The sequence below is a fragment of the Amphibalanus amphitrite genome, unplaced genomic scaffold, assembly GCF_019059575.1.
Source record: "Amphibalanus amphitrite isolate SeventyFive unplaced genomic scaffold, NRLGWU_Aamphi_draft 000092F_arrow, whole genome shotgun sequence".
Taxonomy (NCBI): Eukaryota; Metazoa; Arthropoda; class Thecostraca; order Balanomorpha; family Balanidae; genus Amphibalanus; species Amphibalanus amphitrite.
The window spans coordinates 1,081,816-1,104,608 of record NW_024881588.1 but is presented as its reverse complement, the minus strand read 5'-3'; the positions used below and the strand labels follow the sequence as shown (position 1 = coordinate 1,104,608).

General features: G+C 47.8%; 1 protein-coding gene across 1 annotated transcript; it reads left to right on the top strand.

Annotated features, from left to right (window-relative positions):
• Positions 1-91: 91 nt before the first annotated feature.
• Positions 92-21,419, top strand: LOC122380132 (histidine decarboxylase-like). Its single transcript, XM_043362973.1, has 19 exons — positions 92-427; positions 9,548-9,639; positions 9,964-10,136; positions 11,953-12,046; positions 12,310-12,329; positions 13,309-13,431; positions 14,048-14,182; positions 14,451-14,594; positions 14,782-14,848; positions 15,004-15,166; positions 15,924-15,994; positions 16,509-16,528; positions 16,981-17,079; positions 17,430-17,612; positions 18,011-18,164; positions 18,388-18,558; positions 19,674-19,805; positions 20,246-20,368; positions 20,653-21,419. The coding sequence occupies exons 2-19, from the start codon at positions 9,612-9,614 to the stop codon at positions 20,739-20,741; spliced, it is 1,989 nt and encodes a 662-aa protein (XP_043218908.1). The 5' UTR covers positions 92-427; positions 9,548-9,611; the 3' UTR covers positions 20,742-21,419.
• The last annotated feature ends 1,374 nt before the right edge of the window (positions 21,420-22,793 follow it).

Sequence of the window (22,793 nt, the reverse complement as noted above, 5' to 3'; positions counted from 1 at the left end):
CTGAATTATCTTTTATGTATTTTGTTTTCTGCGAAGCCGAGGAGATTTGCATTAACTACTGAATGCTGTCAAACTATTACACATCACACAAAAACATAGAACTTTGCTCAGCAGTTTTTGATACCGGACCCCTACCCCATTGTGGAGCGAGACAATGCAATTCTCTGACCCGTGACTGAGCTCGTCACTCTGATTGGTCGGCGTCGGGCGAGGCCCCGCCCCCTCTGACACAGCTGCTCGTCAAAATACGGCTGCCGTGGCTTCCTGGGCGATTCGGTCGGACGCTCTGGTGACCTCTCGCTCGGTGTTCGTCGTTAGTCTGAGCACCGTAGCTGCCGGTGCCGATCCGGTGGACACCTGATCGACGGTGACCCGAGCGAGGCAATCGAGTTAGCACTCGGAACGACTGGCATCCCTAACATCGAGGGTAAGTGGATTCTTTGGAGACGATTTGTTCTTATTTCAGGCGTCGGCATGTTTGATGTTTCATCCATTCGATTATGGGTGGTTGATTTTCGCATACCGTTCTGTTCTACGTGATGCACCTGGGGCGGCTTCTTCGTTTTAACAATAATAAACATTACACACCACTTCGAAAGCTTGAAAAAACTTTTTACGTTCATTTTCTGCCGGCTTAACCCGCGCCCTGGTGGGGTCTGTTTATAACGCGACCTGGTGGGGGGGGGGGGGGCTATTTTTTGCCCCCCCTCGTATCTCCGAAACTACTGGACGGATCCGCAAAATTCAAACGGCGTTCGATAGCCCTGTCAAATTTGTCGAGGGAAACCAAATTTTATTGACCTCGGGGTCACCGATGACGTCACAGGTCAGGTCAAAGATAAAATGTTTCACCGTTCACGGGGCTTCTAGGGAAAGCGCTATAACACCGAGTAAAACGCATTTTGTCGAAAATCAGCGATAAGACGTCAGTTGTCTAGTACATATGTTGCTATTAGAGGTCACTGGTCATACCAGGTCAGGTCACAGGTCAGGTCACCAAAGGTCACCAAGGGTCACCACATGAACCCAACTTTACTAAGGTTGTGCGATGCATGTTTTATGGCCAGTTTTTCATTTCCAACCCAATGGTGTTGGTTATAAGACCATCAGGTACGGTTTAGGTCACTTTCTGGTGGAGGTCAGGTCAAGGTCAGGTCAAAAAAGGTCAAATTTCAAAGTTGATATTTTTGCATAAAATGGGTATCGATTCGATGCAGCTCGTCACGGGGAGTCTAATGGTGGTCTTTGTTTTGCACTACGAGTCCTAGAATTGCTAAAAATTGAGTTTGAAAATTTGACGTCATCAATTTTGAACAGTTTTTTTCGCTATAACTTCGCCAAAAAAAGAGGTATCAATCTAAAATTTGGTATGTGGATGGAAGGTGGTAAGGACTATCACATATATTCCGGTTTTTGCGAAATTCAAAAAACTTTTTGGATTTTTTGACTATTATATCCAAAAAATCTATTTTTTGATTTTTGGGGGTCAAAATCAAAAAAATTCAAAAATACGAGATAGCAGTTTTGTAGTTCTGTCAATTCTACAGCTTTTATGTCCTAAACATTTTTCTGTATTTGCAAAGCTATAGGCCTGACAGCTCTTCCCGCGAAACCCTTTTTTGGGTCGAAAACGGCAGAATATGACGTCACTCTGACGTCATTTCCGGCCAACCTATCATAGCTTTTGGAAAAATTTTGGTCACAATGTGTAAAATTGATGTCCAGGAGGGTACTGAAAGTTTGGTGACGATCGGCGCAGCGGTTCTGGAGATATATCGAAAAGTCTGGAGGGGGGGGGGGCAAAAAATAGCCCCCCCCCCCACCAGGTCGCGGGTTAATTTACATTGAGCTATATAAGCGACAAATTTTATTAATTTTGAATGTTTTGAATCTTTTACTGCGGAGAAATGTTTGTATTCCTACGCCTGTTATCCGGGTGGGACGATCGTTACTGGTCAGCGGCACTGGCGGATCTGGAAAGGTGGTCTTGGACGCTGCGGGGGGGGGGCATACCCCCAAAAGTCTCTCCAAATTTCCAAAACTCCTCGGATTTCTATTCCGCTCTGCAATTTAAAACAAACTTTCCCCAATAAAAGATGTTAAGTTTTCTTTTCAGGTTATCTCGAAAAAAAAACGTGAAATTTCGTCAATATCGGGCGCTGCGGGGGAGGGCAATTGCCTCAAAGACCCCCTCCCCTAGATCCGCCAGTGGTCAGTGGCCTGTGTACGGTAGGTGCCTACTGCCTACCGCTCAAAAGTCACATCACTAGTGACGAGACTTCATCAAGTCAGATTATCCCTTTTGCACTTTTTTAATCGGCCCAGAACTTGTGAGCTGAGGTAGAGGCTAGAGCAGTATGGTATCTCATCGTCAGAGAAATATTCGGGTTATCTTTTGAAACTATTTAGTATTCAGCCTTCTTGGTTACGGAGCGAGCGAAGCGAGCGGAGTCTTTCCTTAGATTAACGGAAATTTCTGAGTATGAGCGGCCGGCCGGCCGGCCGTGGTCACGATTTTGCAACGCTTATATCTCAGCAACCACTTGACCGATTTACACGCGGTAATTTTTGTAGGGTAGCTTCATTCCTTCTGCCAAGTATTGGACTATTCCCGATGCATGTGGGTGACCCCTTATGCACGTGCCACGTGCAAAACGAAGAGGTGTCACTTTTGTAATTGTTGCAATATCTCGGTAACTACTTGGCCGATTGCGCTGAAAGTTGGCATGTAGGTAGGCACCCACTAGGCAATGCACATCCATGTGCCAGAATTGGGGTGCTGCTGCACGTGCAGGGGTCGATTCCAGATCTCGAGAACGGCTGGACCGATGGCGCTCAAATTTGGCACATGGCTAGGGACTGGTTAGTAGGGTGCCGTGCAAAACTCAGTTGGGACCCATTTTGCACGTGCGCACGTGCAGGGTGCCGCTTCCAGATCTCGAGAACGGCTGGGCCGATTGTGCTCAAATTTGGCACATCGCTAGAGACCAGTTAGTAGGGTGCCGTGCACAAGTCAGCTGGAGGTACCTCGTCGAAATTTCGCACGTGCAAGGCTCACCCTCTCGCTCGCTCCGTTAGTCGCCCCAAAAGGCGTTATACTGGTAGTTTATCTACAGGCATCCAGAAAGCAAATAGGTGCAGTCAAAAATACACTTTATGAAACCGGTTATTTGCAGTGCTCGATGCTCAAAAGTCTTGTGTGATATTAACTCTACGTGTCAGTCGATTCGTATTGCCAAGAATGCATTCAGGGCGTGTTTGTCGCTGTAACATCTCTTGCGAAAGGCATTGCCGAATAACCTATTGGTGACCTGAGTCAGTGGCGGATCCAGGGGGGGGGGCTGCGGGGGCTGGCAGCCCCCACCCAAGGAAAACTGGCGCCACTGCGCCGAAGGCGCAGTGGCGCCAATTTTCAATTCGCAACTCATCGGAGTGCCGCATACTAGGACTAGGATGCAAAAATCAGTCGAATAACGTCGTTTCAGTACGCTCCGCACCGATATTTCCAATCGTGTGGTGTCACTGTACATACTGATCCTGGGCGCCTCTTGTCAGGGCCACTGGGCGCCAATATTTCAGCGCCAATACGATGCGACTATGGCGCCCATCCGGGGCGTGGCGCCCAATTATGACCTGCAGCCCCTCCCCAGTGAAAATCCTGGATCCGCCACTGACCTGAGTTTTGTTCAGCATTGACCGTGAAAGTGAAATAGCTTCTATCCTGCTTCTCCGTTCCTACCCGTATAACTAATCCCCAGGGGTCGGTCCTCGGACCCCTTTTAGCCCTTATTTACCTTAATGATCTATCTAATTTAACTGAAAACCAAATTTTATTCTTTGCTAACGACACCTCTCTTTATTCCTCTCACCCGCGAAATTCACTCGAACACCAGCAGTCTCTCCAGCGCGACCTCGATGTCATCAAACAGTTCGGCGATAAATGGGGAATTCATTTTAGCCCACAGAAGACACAGCAGCAGACATTCACCACAAGACAAGACACACAGACACTACAGCTGACTTTTGGAGGTGAACGGATCCCAACTTCATCTAGCCACACACATCTAGGACTGACGTTCTCGACTGACTTACGCTTCCACGAACATGTGAACAAAGTAGTAACTAAAGTAAATAGAGCACTTAGCCCTATCTATCCTGTCGCTAAATACTTGCCAAGACAAGTATTGAATGACATTTATTTTACTTACATTCGACCACTTTTCGACTACTGCGACATAGTGTACGACGGACACCTGACGACTTCAGACATCTTCAGACTCCAAAAACTACAGAACAGAGCGGCGAGACTAGTGACTGGTGCCCTTTACAGATCTCCAACTGACAAGTTGCATAAGGACCTGGGGTGGGAAACACTGACGACAAGACGACTGACTCACAGACTGACATTTTTCCATCAACTCCGCCATCCACCGCCATCAACTCCTGCCTATGTAACAGACCTAATCACGCCGACGCGCCAGGACTCGACTCAACGCAACCTCCGCACCTCATCACTGCTCACGCTCCCGAAAAACCGCCTATCCTGTTTCCAGCGATCCTTCATCCCTGAAACTACCAGATCCTGGAATTCCCTCCCCGAACATATCCGTCAGATCCGATCACGCTCTAAGTTTTCCAATGAAGTAAGACAGCACTTCTGTCCCCAGCCCAACCCTTTCTTCTCCTCAGGATCCAAGCTAGGCAACACTCTCCACACTAGACTTCGTTTGCACATGTCCACCCTAAAAGCACACCTCTTCACAGTTTTATCTAAGGACACCCAAGATGCGGCCTGTCAGTGCGGTCATCCTTGGGAGGACTCACGTCACTTTATGCTGCACTGCCCTCTTTACGCTGACGAACGGACGCTTCTTTTTAACTCTGTCTCCACTGTATTCCACGACTTTGACGCTTTTTCTTTTAGAAGACAACTCGAAATTCTCCTAGAGGGTCAAGGTATTGGCAGCGGCGGCGGCGGGGAGCTGGTCAGGGCCATTCAAAATTATATCATTGGCACTGGAAGGTTCATATAAAAAGCACGCTTTTGGAAGTAATTTCTCTAAGCATAAAATAGGCGGACTGGCGACGGGCGGCTCTGCTTCTGGTCTGCTGGCTGGGCGGTCGGGGGCGGTGGTCGTGCCTCCTACCTTGTAGGGAACTGGGAGAGGTGCTTAGAGATAAGCGCTTGTCGCTTCTGCACCAATCCGTGTAAATGTATGACTGTGAAAATGCTTCTATAAATAAAATATGAATCAATCAATCAATCAATCAAATCCATTTTATTTGACATTGTAGTGACAGAGCTATAGGTAGGTGATAAATCCTTTTCCTTGAGTTACAGTTTTCTAACTTCCGTAATACTTTATGCGACTAATACCTAACCTTAATTAATATATCTCCTACCAAACAGGAATGACGGTGTCGATAGAGTTCTGCCTGGTCAACGGGGATGATTTTCTTTTTGATAAAGAAACAGTTTCCTCCTTCCGTCAGCTCAGAAACACTTGCATATGCGATGAGATTGCTTTGATTGGCTAATGAGCTGCCATATAGGTAAACATTTACCGAGAGCATAGCGGCAGTACCGATAATACAAAGCTGTATGTAAACCGCCTTCGCATGGTGATCTAATTCACATCATGTTAGATGACAAATTCACTAATTGACAACTTTCGCAAGACTGAAACCCCTTGGCAACCGCTGAGGTTCCTCCTGTCATGTATGTAGGTACCAATCGGTAGCACGGTGGCTAAGTTCGTATGAAATTGTAATGAAGATTTTTAAAATTAATTGTTTTTTAATCTTTTTAGATGCGGCCTCGTATTTAACCCGCGCCCCGTTGGGCTCTGCCGAGCAACGCGCCCCGTTGGGGGGTGGGGGCCATTTTGGCCCCCCCCCTAAGATCTTGAGAACCACGCAACCTAGCGACAAGCGGCAAACGGTGTTGGATAGCCCTATCAGGGAACTACCTTGTGACCCAATTTTATTGACCTAGGTCAAACCGATGACGTCACAGGTCAGGTCAAAGGTCCAATTTTCACCGTTTACAGGCATTTCAAGAAATGCGTTGTAAAATCGAGTAAAATGCATTTCATTGAAAATCATCGATGGGGAAATGTTCTTCAAACATATATTTTGCTATTTGAGGTCACTGATACCAGGTCAGGTCACAGAGGTCAGGTCACGGGGGGTCACAATATGAATGTGTCGTGTGATACATGTTTTATTGTCCATTTTACATGACAAATGTGATTATGTGGGTCAGGCAGCCTTTGGGGCCAGCTTAGGTCACGTTTTAGTCAAGGTCAGGTCAAGGTCAGGTCAAGGTCAGGTCAAATTAGGTCAAATTTCAAAGTTAATATTTTTGCATAAAATGGGTATTGAATCAAATTGTCAAATGTCAAATTGATGCCCGGGAAGGTACTGAAAATTTGGCGGCGCTGCGCGCCGCCGTTTTCTTGCTATTCAGGAAAAACCACAGGGGGGGGGGGGCAATTTGGCCCCCCTGTGGTTTTTCCTCAATAGCAAGAAAACGGCGGCGCCAAATTTTCAGTACCTTCCCGGGCATCAATTTGACACCTTCACACCAAATTTGAAGTCTTAGGTCATCTTAGGTCAGGAGTTATTGAGGTCAAACTGAGGTCATGTTCGAGCAAAAATGAGCAAAAAACATGCAATCTTAAAACGCTCACCAAATCTACAGTTACGAAGCAATTTCAAAGTTCTTTATATGGTCTAGTAGACAAAAAGTGGCGCTACAAAACTGTTATCTCGGATTTTCAAAATTTTGGGTTTTGACCCCCAAAAATAAAAAAAATGTTTTTTTTAGAAAATAAAAAAAAATAAAAATAAAATCCGAATTTCGAAAAAACGGAATATATGTGATAGTCCCTGCGCTCTTCTATATACATACCAAATTTCAGATCGATATCTCGTTTTTTGGCCAAGTTATAGCGAAAAAAATTCAAAAATGATGACGTCAAATTTTTTAACTCAATTTTTAGCGATTCTAGACCACGTAGGGCAAAACAAAGACCACCATTGAACTCCCCGTGACGAGCTGCATCGAATCGATACCCATTTTATGCAAAAATATCAACTTTGAAATTTGACCTAATTTGACCTGACCTTGACCTGACCTTTGACCTGACCTTGACCAAAACGTGACCTTAGCTGGCCCCAAAGGCTGCCTGACCCACATAATCGCATTTGTCATGTAAAATGGACCATAAAACATGTATTACACGATACTTTCATATTGTGACCCCCCAGTGACCTGACCTCTGTGACCTGACCTGGTATCAGTTACCTCAAATAGCAAAATATGTGTTTGAAGAACATTTCCCCATCGATGATTTTCAATGAAATGCATTTTACTCGATTTTACAACGCATTTCTTGAAATGCCTGTAAACGGTGAAAATTCGACCTTTGACCTGACCTGTGACGTCATCGGTTTGACCTAGGCCAATAGAATTGGGTCACAAGGTAGTTCCCTGATAGGGCTATCCAACACCGTTTGCCACTTGTCGCTAGGTTGCGTGGTTCTCGAGATCTTAGGGGGGGGGGGGCAAATTGCCCCCCCCCCAACAGAGCGCGTTGCTCGGCAGAGCCCAACGGGGCGCGGGTTAAAAGGAATTATTTTGTTTAACTTGTTTTAAGAAAATTGTATGCATATTTTTTGTACTCAAGCCTTCGATCTTTCTGGCTTTTTTTTTGGCTCGAACTGGCTTTCTAGCTGAAAGTTAGCTGTAGATCTTTCTTTCAACCCTTAGGAAGTTGATTTCTTTCTCCTTGCTTATAGTGCTTGTAGTTGGGCTGGTGTAAACCGGATGCCCCAACCATGCCCCAACTACATATCTTGATTTCAATAATTATTGATAGGCGCATCGTGGAACGTGACTCCTTCCTTGTGGCGAGGGTTTTTACTGTGTAATGACTATTACCAAAGCCCCTCCATGCCTCCTATGTCTGTCCCTTTCCCGTGCCGCCGCCGCTGCCGTCTCGGTCGGTCACGGATAGTCCACCGTTCGGACGGCCGCAGTCTTGATACGCTAGTTCTGGATTCTGGAATGTTGTGGTAGTGCTGCAGCTGGGCACCTGTTCGGCTGAAAAGTTAAACGTCAAATGTGACACAAGTTTTTAGCCCTCGAAATCAAAGATTCAAATGTTTCTTACTAGGTTATCGAGAAGACGTTTTCAGACGAATTCGAGGAAGGCTAACTTTCAGAGGGATCGGTAAAAGCATTATAAAGTTACAGATCCCGAAATATAGGTCGGCCCAAGGCCCGGTGGGCCCACATGGCTACCATACTTGGTGAATAACTAAGTGCATCTTATTAAAATACGTGCAGCGTGCCGATTCTTGTTGAATATAGTCCAAGATTATAAAATATAAAGGTACCTATGCTTATTTCATTGAAACTCATTGCCTTTGCTAAATCCTGTTTTTTCCTATGAATGATGAATCCCTTTTATCGTCAACTTTCCGGTAACGAGAATTACCGGTTAAATTATAAACTGAGTCCTTGGCCCTTGCTATTATTCGCGAATAATAAATACCTGTATATCGATATATCTGGAATATCTTACTCTTATAAACTATGTTATTGCTTATATAATAATGCCTCCATGCGTTGCACTTACGTAATACCCTTTCCTGTTGCTGCCCCCTCATTTTTCCTTCTGCTCCGTCTGGGTCGGCTGTGGCGACTGACAAAGCCGCCCATCTGGGGAGTGTGTCGGCTGAATGGCCACCGCGGTCCTCGGAGACCCCACCGCCCTCGGGGGGAGCGCGGCCGGCGTCAACAGGGCGGCCCGATAGCCGGCCCCGCGCGAGGTGCGTCCCCCAGGGTCGGGGCTGCGCCGCCGCCCAATGCCGCCGGCAGCGGGCCATCAGCCGTCGGCGGCCAACTGGTGGCGATAGCACAATTACCAGCTGTGATGGATACACGGCGGCTCCGCTGTCCGGTCGGCTGTAGCTGTCTTCAGACAGGGCTGTCGGGACTGGTCTGTGGGGGGGGGGGGAGGCGGGACTGACGGCCGAGTGAATGAACGCCAGCGGATGTCAGACGCAGCGAGCTTTGACGATGGACCTGTGTGGGTATGCTGGAATATATGATGCATTAGTGCCGCATTCGATATTTCCTGACGTTAAAACCGACCTGCGTCAATGGTGAAGTTGAAATAATTCCGTCGCTGAATACAATTGCCTTACTCCTCTAAATCTTCTCGTTTGACCGAGAAATAAGTCCCTCTAAGAATGCTGCGCCGCCCAGCCTATGTGCGTTGCGGCACAGCATGTTTCAGGCGGTCGATGACTGGCATCTAGCGAGCGTTGTAGGAAGTGCTGAGCAATGCGGCACAGCATGTATCAGGCGGTATAAACTAGAGACATCTAGCGGCGATAATTTTGTAACTGCGTACGCCACCCACCTGGTTCACAGAACAAAACTTTGAAACAAGTGATCCTCTCCTCGCCTCATCTGTAGGTACGTATAAACACGGTCTATCCATATTTGGATTTAAGGTAGATCTATTTATTTCAGAAAATTAAGCACATTGAAATCGTCGCAGCTCCAGCCGAGTCGGGATCATCTAAAGGCCAGCGATATGGACTACGACGAATACCGCAAACGGGGTAAGTTTCCGTGTCGCTGCTAGACACCGATCAGTAACGGACCTGTCATTTTCATATTATTATAGCGTGTGCTACCTGCACAGTGCACATTATTAACTTTTTGGTCTGATTTTGTTAGTCTAGTTGCCTGTTTGTCAACACATTTCAATTCACTCCAGTTCCACATTTTCTTGCTGTTCAGTGAAGTACATTTTCTTATGGTGCAAACTGCAAACCGTCCTACACTTCAACAATCCATTCGCAGTCGCTCTCCCCTCCGCCGTCCACCTTTGGCCCTACTCGGCCATCACCCGGCCCCTGTTTCACAACCCTCTCTCTCGCTAGGCAAGGAGATGGTCGACTACATCGCCGACTACCTGGAGGGGATCCGCGACCGGCGCGTCTTCCCGGACGTCAAGCCCGGCTATATGTGTGACCTGGTGCCCAAGCAGGCGCCTCAGCAGGGCGAGCAGTGGGTCGACGTCATGGCGGACGTGGAGCGCGTCATCATGCCGGGGGTGAGACCGCCGAGCGGGGAACGGTGGCGGCATCGGGGAACAAGGCATCACTCTTAATTTTCTGTATAACTTTAGAAAATTCGAATAGTGCTGTATATTCCTGATTCATTTGTACAGTCTGTCTTAACCCTCGCCCCGTTGGGGGGGCCATTTTGGCCCCCCCCTGTGGTTTTTCCTGAATAGCAAGAAAACGGCGGCGCGCAGCGCCGCCAAATTTTCAGTACCTTCCCGGGCATCAATTTGACACCTTCACACCAAATTTCAAGTCTTAGGTCACCTTAGGTCAGGAGTTATTGAGGTCAAACTGAGGTCATGTTCGAGCAAAAATGAGCAAAAAACATGCAATCTTGAAACGCTCACCAAATCTACAGTTATCAAGCAATTTCAAAGTTCTTTATATGGTCTAGTAGACAAAAGGCGGCGCTACAAAACTGCTATCTCGAATTTTCAAAATTTTTGGTTTTTGACCCAAAAAAATCAAAAATTGATTTTTTTAGAAAAACTTTGAAAAAATCCAAAAATTTTCCGAATTTCGAAAAAACCGGAATATATGTGATAGTCCCAGCGCTCTTCTATATACATACCAAATTTCAGATCGATATCTCGTTTTTTGGCCAAGTTATAGCGAAAAAACTGTTCAAAAATGATGACGTCAAATTTTTGAACTCAATTTTTAGCAATTCTAGACCTCGTACGGCAAAACAAAGACCACCATTGAACTCCCCGTGACGAGCTGCATCGATTCGATACCCATTTTATGCAAAAATATTAACTTTGGAATTTGACCTAATTTGACCTGACCTTGACCTGACCTTGACCTGACCTTGACCAAAACGTGATCTAAGCTGGCCCCAAAGGCTGCCTGACCCATATAATCGCATTTGTCATGTAAAATGAACCATAAAACATGTATCACACGACACTTTCATATTGTGACCCCCCCGTGACCTGACCTCTGTGACCTGACCTGGTATCAGTGACCTCAAATAGCAAAATATGTGTTTGAAGAACATTTCCCCATCGATGATTTTCAATGAAATGCATTTTACTCGATTTTACAACGCATTTCTTGAAGTGCCTGTAAACGGTGAAAATTGGACCTTTGACCTGACCTGTGACGTCATCGGTTTGACCTAGGTCAATAAAATTGGGTCACAAGGTAGTTCCCCGTTGGGGCTATCCAACGCCGTTTACCGCTTGTCGCTATGTTGCGTGGTTCTCGAGATCTTAGGGGGGGGCCAAAATGGCCCCCCCCCCAACCGGGCGCGTTGCTCGGCAGAGCCCAACGGGGCGCGGGTTAAAAGTACCGCGCAAAGTGACGGTGGATCCATCGAGCCTGACTGAAGAAGGGCCTACTAAATTTGGGTCACCGAAGCAATTAACATCCTCGTCCATTTCCTAGGTCAATTGGTCGGTGACTTTCAAATTAAAGCAGGCCCTTTCTCCGTCAGGCTTGGTGGATCCACCGTCACTTTGCGCGGTACTTTTAAGACAGACTGTACAATTAGCAGAATCGAAATCATGGACGGAGGTGGTCTGAAAACACCTAAAAGCTTATCTTCTTGCATTTAGTTCAAAAACCTTAAGCTATGAGTACTCGATCAACTCGTGCGGTAAAATTAATTTCATCGACTTAAAATCTTAGTGGTTAAATATCATATGCTGATTTCTCTCCTCACGTATTGTAAGCATCTATATTTGAGATGCTCTGGTGGTGTTTTGCCCAGGTGACCCACTGGCAGAGTCCGCACATGCACGCGTACTTCCCTGCTTTGAGCTCTTTATGACATATATCCCGGCATTTTTTTTCGTCCAGGTTACCCATTGGCAGAGTCCACACATGCACGCCTACTTTCCGGCGCTGACGTCTCCGCCCTCTATGCTCGGCGATATGCTGGCCAACGCCATGGGTAAGGGCGGACTCTCGCTGTGTTATTTGGGGGCGTTATTTGTTAACTATAAGGGGCGTTGTTTGTTGACACCGAGATCAGTCATTTCTATCAGGAAACGTTAGATAATAATCGCTTTTGTAGGCTGCACTGTATCGATATGTGTAAACTGATGTTTTGTCATTAATATTTGCTTTTGTATGATTCCATTAACGCTGCTGAATGCCGAAATTCTCGAGCCATATTCTAGTGATTCGCCGGGTGACACTTGCTGGATGTTACAGGTTGCCTGGGCTTCACGTGGGTGAGTAATATGTCGATAAGCGAAAATAGGTACTTTTTAGGTCTTTGAATGTTTTACTCCGCTTTCATCCATTCTATATATTATTCCGCACGACCATCGCCGATATGCAGTGCGCAGTATTCGAGAAGTCGATCCGCAAACTTTACCATTACTCCTTGCATTTACGTTAAAAATGTTCTAATAATTCCATTACTCTGAGCTTTGGCCTGCTCTGATGAAAGCCAGCAAGTCTTTGGAGAAAGCTTTTAGCCGTCACGTAGCGTATATAAAGTAACCCTATGTCTGCGCTTCCGTCGGCAAAACACAATGACACGGACCGAGTCGAATAACGGCAGCGTCGTTCGGCCATAAAGGGAGGTTCATACGGCGGCGCACATCATCCGCGGGGATCAGCTGAGCCGTGATCGGCCGGCCAAACTCCCGTGTAAACACCGTCTGCGCGCTTTACGCGGCAATCTATCCTCCTACGCCGCAACTAAAACTGCCCGTCTCTGCCGACCACTGGCCACCCCCCCCCCTCCGGGGGGGGGGTCCGTCTGGTGGGGGTAGGGGTGGTGGAATGATCCGAAGCTGACGGCATGGTGGTGCACTGAGCAGTCAATGTTGAACGCAAGCCTTCCGACCTTCTTCCTGGTAATTTGCAGGGTTTCGTGATTAATTTTCAGCGCAGCTTCCCCATAGGTTTCACCATATCCTTGTAAACAGCCAGGTCCGTTGTCAAGGCACGCTCGCCGTTTGCAGACGAAAATGCTGTCCGATATGTGCCTTACATAACGCTCTTGCTCATGCATGCAATTTTTAAGTTCTTCAAGACGTAGAAACAACGACTTAGGTACCATTCTGCTTCAAGCATTGTAAAAAGTTTGGAATCAAATGTTTTTTTTCAGGGAATAGTTAGAAACCTTTACTTCCTTTATTAACTGTTGACACTCAACACTAAGCAGGCATTCATTTGCACATTTCCTGTGTGACCGGCCAGGCGTCGAGTCCGGCGTGTACCGAGCTGGAGATGATTGTCATGGACTGGCTGGGTCAGATGATCGGACTGCCGGCCGAGTTTCTGCACAGCTCCAAAGACAGCCACGGCGGCGGCGTCATACAGGTTAGTCCGTGTGTGCGTGCTTGCGGTTCTGCAGCCTAGAGAACGCGATGATCTATTCTAGATGGTATTGTTTAGTGGTGTCAATTTCAGAAAACCTATGTCTTAAGTCCGTCCAATGTCCAATGCTTACGTCGATTGTCCGTCCAAAAATGTCCAAGCCAGCCATTTGTCCAAAGTTGTCCGACACCTACGCAATAGTTAACACTCAACACTGTTATTTAATTTGCTTTTAATGTACCGTTACCAGCTCAAAAGTGTTAATCATATGGAAAGCTGAGCGTTTTATTAGCCAATCAATGTTAACCACGATTACTTTTTAAAAATGTTGAGGTGTAGCAAGCGATTGTCCAAAGTTGTCCAAAGCCTGCTGCCATTGTCCAACCGAATTCCGAATTGGACATCGGACAAAATCGGAATTCCGAAGATTTAAGTTCCGATTGACACCACTAGTATTGTTCGAGATAAGGCTAGTATTTTAAGGCTAGTACAGGTATCATATTTCCTTAAGAGTGTTGCACCAGTCGTCGAATAAATGCTACATACATTCCCCCTACTTTTATCCGATTCCTTTAGCCGACGCTCGAGCGATTGTCGACTCTTTTATGCCCTCCCTTAGACCACGGCGTCGGAGGCGACGTTTGTGTGCCTGCTGGCCGGCCGGACCGAGGCCATCAGCCGGTACAAGAAGACGTGTCCGGACCTAGACGACGCAGAGATCAACAGCCGACTGGTGGCCTACTGCTCCGACCAGGTGACATTCACCCAATCACTCACACCCTAAAAACATTACAAAGAACTGCAGGAGAGCTCTGATAGGAGACGGATGAGATTGGAAACTGAGAGTAGAATACGTGAACGCTGGCTTGTTTCAATGGATAACTCCACAGATAAAATACTGGCCAAAATATAGCGCTGAATCGTCATCGATCCGCGACATAGCCCAGCTATCGTAGACGTCATACACTACATGATATTCCGATCTGTCTGAGCAGCCTGACGTTACCGATTCCCCCCGCTAGGCTCACTCGTCTGTGGAGAAGGCCGGCCTGATCGGGCTGGTCAAGATGCGCTACATCGAGACGGACTCTCAGCTGAGTCTGCGGGGTGACAAACTGGTGGAGGCCATCCGACGCGACCGACAGAAGGGACTCATACCCTTCTTTGTGAGTTTGGAGAGTTGTGCTTACAAAGACGTCATTTACACATGCGAGAAGTCACACGGATTTTAAACGTTTGATTGAATACGAACTCAACGATCCCACACCGCTCTCACAGCAAGCGATCATGCTGTTTTTATACTAATTTATGAAAAGTTTGATAATAAACAAATCACCTTGTTCTTCATTTCAGTTATGTGCGACGCTTGGAACCACAGGAGCCTGCTCATTTGACAACTTGAGCGAGATCGGACCGATTTGTGAGTAAAACATCGATCTCAATCCTTATCGTTTTCTTGTATTAATTTTAGATATTTTTGCTGAAATTCAATATAACCGAAAAGGCATCTTTACACCCAGTCGTAATCAGATTTTCCGTTCCACCTCCACTCTCGCCCCCGTGTCCTCGTCACAGGTCGTGAGGAGGAGATCTGGATGCACGTGGATGCCGCGTACGCCGGCACCGCCTTCATTTGCCCAGAGTTCCGTCACTGGCTCAAGGGCGTCGAGTTCGCGGACTCGCTGGCCTTCAACCCCAGCAAGTGGATGATGGTGCACTTTGACTGCACGGCTATGTGGTGGGTGGACGAAAAGGAGAGGGGAGGGCAGGGAGGACATATCGGGAAAGAAAGGGCAGAGGGACTGGGTAAGTGGGGGGTAGATGAAACCTTGGAAAATAATGAGGATTTAACGGTTTTCTTTACGCCTTCACGACTTCTGTCATCGATTCGTCATATGTCGAATGATATCCGCTGTGAGAAGCGGATACTTGCAGTTCATCCAAAATATCACTTTCAAAATCGTCCATACGTATTGCTCGTGTGTCTAGCTCGTATTGCGCCGACCGTGATGGCCGCGCTGTGACCGTCCTGGGCTGTGAACGGGGGGGGGGGGCAGGAAGGAGAGGGAGAGGTGGTGATCCTGTTTACTCTACCGTCGGAGACAGTGGCAGACCGAGGGACCAATAACGACCGGGTCCTCTGATAGCCACCCGAGGACTCTTCACTGGTGATCCGAGCCGCGCCCGGCGGCCACCGGCGGCGCACAGACCGATAGACAGACACAGACAGTCAGGCGGACTGGCACAGCCAGCCAGACAGACAGACAGACAGACAGACAGACAGACAGACAGACAGACAGGCGCAGACAGACAGACAGACAGACAGACAGGCGCAGACAGACAGACACATTACACGTATGCTGAGGCGTTTCTATGTATGGATACTTTGACGAATATTCAGCGAAGGCTATTTTTGGCTGATTTCAGTTAAGCCTCCAGCTCAGCCCGCTTATGAATTGCGTTCGTTCACACGGCCGCTGTGTCTCCTTTCTCAGGGTGAAGAACAGTCAGACCCTACACCGCACCTTCAACGTGGACCCGCTGTACCTGCAGCACGAGAACTCGGGTCAGTCGGACCACGGGTCAAACCTTGCCAGCGAGGGCGGTAGTTACGGGGGAAACGGCGCGTACTTTATCTGATACGGTGTGAGGCAAAACGTACACAGTCATTGCAGGAAATTGTGGCATGTGATAGCGTCCTTATGACAGCGCAAGAACCTCATACGCTGGGTATGTCTGAAGTAGACTACCCCCGTGACCAGTGAAGCCTTATCTCAGCATCATATACTCAAATAAGAAATAAAATAATAAAAAGGCAATAATAAACAATAATTCCGAGGGAGAGCGATAAACACCCGATTTTACCGAAATTCATGTGTGATAGTACAAAGTTTATGAACCGGTGACAATTTATTGTTACCTTAGTGGCTGCATAAGCCATGGAAATTGGAAATCGATGAAAATTATTTTTGTCATGACCGCACATATCCAGCCGATGCTTTGCACCTATTTTTATCAGCCAATTCCTCCCAGACACCTGTGCTTGAGCACGCTCTGACCAGTCATGGTCGGTGTTTCAGGGTACGCCATCGATTTTATGGTGAGTGTCGCGGCGGGCCGATCGGCGACTTGTCCCTCCTGCTGTCCGACGGGCGCTGCTGCGGCTTCCCCGACAGGTTTTTGTGGCGTCAGCGGCCGCGAAGGGCAGACGAATCGGTCGACGGGGAAACGTCGCGACGTGCAGAGTCGGGGCCGACGAAACAGATGAATTAGTCATCCTATTATAGGGGGAGGGGTTTCTGGTGTCTGGTGGCGCGAAACGGTCACGTCACGGGATTTTTGCTTTACATTCCTGCGAAACTAGACAGTCTATCGACTGTCTTTGCAAAAGGTATAATTTTATAATTTCTTTAAGGCATAATTTTGGCAAATGTTTCAACGCCTCTTGGTCAAAAATCAAATATTACTGATAGTCAATATGCTTCATTCGCCTACGAGAATCATTGTGCTCTTTGCGATATAATGCTACACCGTACGGTATTGTTCTTTCAGCACTGGCAGATTCCGCTGAGTAAGCGGTTCCGGGCGCTGAAGCTGTGGTTTGTCCTGAGGAGTTACGGAGTGGAAGGGCTACAGGCCCACGTCAGAGAGGTGGGTCTGAAGCTCACAGAGACACGGTTATGTAACGTTATAGCGGCGTGGGCCACAACACGTTACGTAAGACTCAACATAGGATGCATGCCAACTGCCATCCATTATAAGGGCGTTAAAAGATGTCAATGTCTGTACCGAACGGAGTTCACATTTGTAGATATCGCTCTCGCCCAGCGTAGCCGTATACAGAGGTATACTTTTAAAACATGCGACATACAGGCAAAGTGGTTGATCGTTCCAATAAAGTCAATGATAATATTGTTTTCGTTGTTTTGTATTCAATTGGCACATTTTTTGTACAATCTTCGGATCAAGATTTCGCTGACGTCGCCTATCGTCCACGCCAGGGTGTGCGGCTGGCCTCCAAGTTCGAGGAGATGGTCCACTCGGACCCGCGGTTTGAGGTGGCCGCCCCCCGTCACCTGGGGCTCATCTGTTTCCGCCTGCGGGGCGACAATCAGCTGACCGAGAAACTGCTGAAGCGACTCAACTCCAATGGCAGGATACACTGCGTGCCGGCCTCGCTGAAGGTGGGTGATAGACATAGGACATATTTTACGGTTTGTAAAGTTTATCGGTGGTACAGAATGATGGGACCAGTCTGGCTCTGGTGGTTTGTTGTATAGAAAAGCCGTTATTTTAGTTTGATTTTCTTTACACAATGCTGGCCGCATGGTGAGAATATACCGGGAAGGACGTAAACCGTTTTCATTTTACCTCTTCCATATACAGCACGGTGTTCATCTTTCCATGTTTACATTATGCGAGCGGCTTACTCCGTCATGTTACTGACTCCCGCACCCCTTCATCACTCGATCGCTATATGTGATATAAACTTGATCTCGATGATACTTAGTTACCCTTGATCGCTATATCTCTTCATCCCGGCGTGTCCGGCCTTATCTCACCTACTGCCTCCTACCGCCAGGGCAACTACGTGATCCGCTTCACGGTGACGTCGACCCACACCCGTCTGGACGACCTGACGCGCGACTGGGCCGTCATCAAGGAGACTGCCTCGGAGGTGCTGGCGGAGAGCCACGCGCCCATCCAGCAGCAGCTCAAAAAGACCATGCTGGCCGGTAAGTCATCCAGCGGGTTGGCGAGGGCGAGGGGGTCGACCTGCTGGAAGGACGGTGTTTTGAAAAAAAAACTCTGCCTGTATTATACCTATGCATGAAGGTCAAACAAGCATGAAACCAAACTTTCAATGCCATCAGCTTCCGCCATTACATCCAAAGGTAACTGACACGACTTGCGCTTTATCCCCAATGGTTTATCCCCGTGACCCGTTGTCGTTTTCAGAGACGCGCCGTAACCCGGTGTTCGGCACCTCGCTGCTGCTGGCCAACAGCCCCATGTCGCCCAAAGTCGTGGACGGCAGCTACGTGGCCATATTCGACAACAAAGACATCATCACCGACTTTGCCAAGAAGCTGGCGCACTTCCGGGCCGATCTGGTCCGAAACAGTCCAGGTGAGCCCACCGGAGGATGATCTACTGTGATAGGGTAACACTCAACACCGATAGCTTTCCCAATCTCCGGTTCCCTTTCGTGTTTCAATGGAGTTAATAAGTGAAATGAATTTGGTAAATGATTCGATCAGCTGATGATCGATTTACATATGCAAGCCCACTATTGCTTTATATCGGGTCTAGTCATGATATTTGACCAAAAGGATACCGAAATATCGAAGCCTACAACCACTACAAAACAGGACTGAGCCTCATGCTCACCCAGTGATGGCCCTAAGGGAAAGCTAGCTCATTTCGCCAGCATATCACCGCACACTCTTATCTTGTCCAGAGATGGCGATAGCTGTCATTTACCTGAAGTTAGGCTGTACCGCCGAACACTGAAACTTCCCCCAGAGATGGCGCTAGTGGTATACGCCTGAAGTTAGGCTGTGCCGCTGGACACTTATATCTGTACCGTCTCTCCAGAGATGGCGCTAGTGGTACTCCGCCTGCGGGTAGGCTGCACCGCTGAACACTGCTCCTTGAATTGAGGTGGATAAGTGATACTCTGACGTAGCATGCTGCTTTTTAGGTATGGGACATGGTTTGACTTATCAGGCTGTGATAGCATGCTTTAAGCAGACAGTTTTATGGGCGATCTCTCCGTTCCGTCGCTTCCATCCTCAGGATACTGAAATTCTTCTCCTCCATGCCGCATCCCCCCCTCCGGGCTGGACAGGCAACTTTATCTCATGCGGGCTGCTCCCTTAGAGCGGCACCGCTGCTCCCGAGGGAGCGCACCCCGTAGCCGGGTGCAGAGAGTGCTTGGGGAGCTGGTCGGCCTGTCCAATCGGACGGGCTCAGCCCCGGCGACTCTCTAGGGTGCCTGCCCAGACCTATGTCTCCCCCTAATTCCTATCATCCTTCCGGTTCTGAAATGGTATTCTCAGACCGAAAGGGCCTAACCCAACAAAACAAAAACAAAAAGCAGTTTCATGGACGGTGGAAGAGCTCCCACCATTTCAGCCTTTTCTCAATGCCTAGCTCGGCGCTAGCTGGGATCCCATTCCCTGACCCACCAGTCAGACCACAGCGCCCCCAGCAGACTGACTTGTACTCTCACCCGCCGCCAGCGCTGCGTCGCCGTGTGCGCGGGATGCTGATGTCGGGGAAACAGTACTCGCTCGACTCCCGAATGGACATCGTCTCGACCATGGCCAACAGCGCTGAGGGAGAAGCCGAAGACCACGAGACCTCAGAGAACGGTGGGAAGGGTGGATGGGTGGGATGGGTGGATCGTGGATCTGGGCGTGGGATGAGAGTGGGAGAGAGATGACTTGGGAGAGGAAACCGAAACTACAGGGGGGGGGGGGGGGGAGGTGGAAGCGTTGGTGGCCGATGGGCATTTTGGTGGAATTGTAGACCATCAACCGTAGTGGTATTGACGTACGACGAGTAAATTGGCGACATAACAAATAGAAAGCTTGTATATGTATAATTGCCCGGAATTTTGAATAAAAACTTCACTGATTAAAGCCGTTCACAGCACTCCCGGATGCAGCATCAATAGAGTGAACATCAGCTTAAAACGTTTGAAATGACTTCTGAGAGGAACGGTTGCATTTAAACTATGAACAAAAGACAAACCATTCACAGCGATGCATATCACTGGCCTTTGACCTCCCCTCCTCTACACCACCCTCAGGCTGTCAGACGCCGAGCCGGTGGAAGCGCTCCGCCTCCATGGTTCCCACTGGGCCCGATGACGCCAACGTGGCCCACCTGATGATCGACGACGTCATCCAGGAGGACGACGACGAGAGCGACGGTACGTCATCAGCCGGCGGCGCGTAGCAGGGTAGCAAAAACTGTCCAGCTGGAGCTATTACAGGACAGAGGAGTGAAAGGAAGGTGGCCTCTCAATTTTCATATGATGTTTGAAAGGGTGAATAGCGACATTATGGCTAACAAGAGAATGAATTGAAAGCATTGCTTTTTCAACGTTTCTCAAGAGCTACCTGAGAGCCATAGATTTTTGAATCGCTAGTTATGCTTTATACTTTTCTTATGGATATTTACGCTGTTTTTATCCGTTATGTTGTTTGTTTTCAGACTCTGACGAGCGTTACCACCAGCGTATCCGTGAGACGGTGGCCCGAAACGCCTGCAGAAAGTGCGGCAACATCGTCTGGGTCAAATAGGCCGATCGACTCCCGCTACCATTTCCGACCAGACTCCACCACAGGCCAGCGAGAGGCTGAAGATGGGAGAGAAGACAGGGCGGAGATGGCTGGAATCCAGAGCTTCCTGGATCAGCGCGAGGCGCTTGATGTAGTAACATGAGTCCTGTTTTGTTCGGACTTGACCACCTCGCTAGGTTTCTACATCACTTGCTTATATATCAGTAGGTGGTACGCTGGTAGAATAAGGCTGATTTGCTCCTTATGCCTATGCTATGCGCTTATGATGTGAAACGCGTTACGAACTGACGTAGAGTCCTCATTTTTGGTCAATGTTGCGCTCTATTTAGCAGCACATTTGCCATTTTTGGCGTCCCTCGGTCACGTTTACCCCTTGCTTCTAGTACTCTCTGCCCTGATGACCAACTTCATCACCAGCATTACCCACAACATTGTCATTCTTTGCTTACGAGTGTAAGTGTGGCACTGTACATATTTGATGCAATTAATTAGCTATTTTGCGCTTTAATCAGCCACTTAACTTGGCACCAGTTTATTTAACCGTAGTCCTCCCATTGACGAGGCTCGGGGAGGGCCTGCTCCCTCGTTTTCTTCTGCATGGAAGGAACAATGCGTGTGAATATGCAATATGCAGTATATAGAATATGCAATTAGTATTAAAGTAAATAGTTCACTTTCACGAAATTATTTTTTTTGCAATGGATTTATGATTTTTTATGTTCAAAATGATCAGCAAAGAAAATAAAACCTATTTATAACAAAAGATTATTTTCTATATTTTGATAATAAGAAGAACTTTTCAGTTTCTGTAAGGCACAGGCGATCCAGTATGAAAAGAGCATGGGTCCCGAAAATTCTTCAGAAACTAGAGAAATGATCGCGGCCACCGGCATTTGGGCGATCTGCTGCTGCTGAATGTCCTTATTGATCAGTACGAGAATTTCTCTAGAGTTCTCGTAGATAATTTCTCTAGTTTCTGAAGAATTTTCGGTACCCATGCTCTTTTCATACTGGATGCGAATATATGCAAGGCACACATCCTCTACGCAAGACACCTTTTTCGGGACGAGAAATAGAATATCTTTGCCTAGGGTGATCGTTGGGCTGTAAAAGCTCCTGATTTATGCTCGTCTCAGCCCAGGCTACGGAACTGCTATTCCAGTTCAAAACCCATGTTAAAAAGTGAACTATTTCCTTTAAGACCTCGCGCGTGCATGGACACGCCTCCGTGTATATTCGTTTGAGGAAGGATAACCGCTTCATCGCGTTACGCGATATGCACACACAAATCTCATGGATACCCAGACACGTAGAAGGCGCTGATGCCATGAATGGTGTACAAATAACCGCTAAAATTGGTAGTGGCGTCACCAATCCCGTACATATTGCGGGCGTCATTGTGCTCTATGTAACCCTAGCCTTCTCGCTAAGCTCTGTAAATATTGCCACGATTCTCACGCAAGTTCCTCGCACACACCCGCTCCTAGTTCAGTGGCTCTCACCTTCAGCTTAACTTATGGGGACTTCGCTACGCTTCTGACCATGTTTAGCTGCTCTTGCTCTGTGCTTCCGGTGTCCACATACGGGCCCGGACCCCTGGTCGTGTCGACCCCGTGCGTGTCGCTTCTGCGCTCTCATCGATGTTGTCTTGTGGAGCTATCGATGGAAACATTTGCTTTCCAAGAGGTTTGGAAATCATAAGCGCTTTACATGTGCTTCGTGGAGAAAATAAACATCCGTACTCTGTAGGATTGCTTCAACCGCCGTCGTTGATCGTTGATTCGAAGTGCGGCGCAAATGCTAGAGGGCCGTAGATTCAGGGGGGGGGGGGATGAATATGCGTTTGACATGAACGGAGACCAGTGGTTGTGATAACACGACATACCTAATATTATGTCGTAACGGACTTTTATGCGGGCATTTAAAATCCTATTTAGAAATCTATCGGGCTATTGACGTAGAGATCCAGAACGCGATTTGTGCCTCGTCGTCTTGTCAGTCCCTCCCACGTGGAGACTAGACTGGTCTGGGGGTAAGGTCTTAGACCTCTAG

Coding starts and splice junctions, on each gene's coding strand:
- LOC122380132 (XM_043362973.1), top strand. CDS start 9,612: ATGGACTACGACGAATACCGCAAACGGG. Junction 13,432..14,047: donor ACGGCGGCGGCGTCATACAG/GTTAGTCCGTGT, acceptor GCCCTCCCTTAG/ACCACGGCGTCGGAGGCGAC. Junction 17,613..18,010: donor GCGTGCCGGCCTCGCTGAAG/GTGGGTGATAGA, acceptor TCCTACCGCCAG/GGCAACTACGTGATCCGCTT.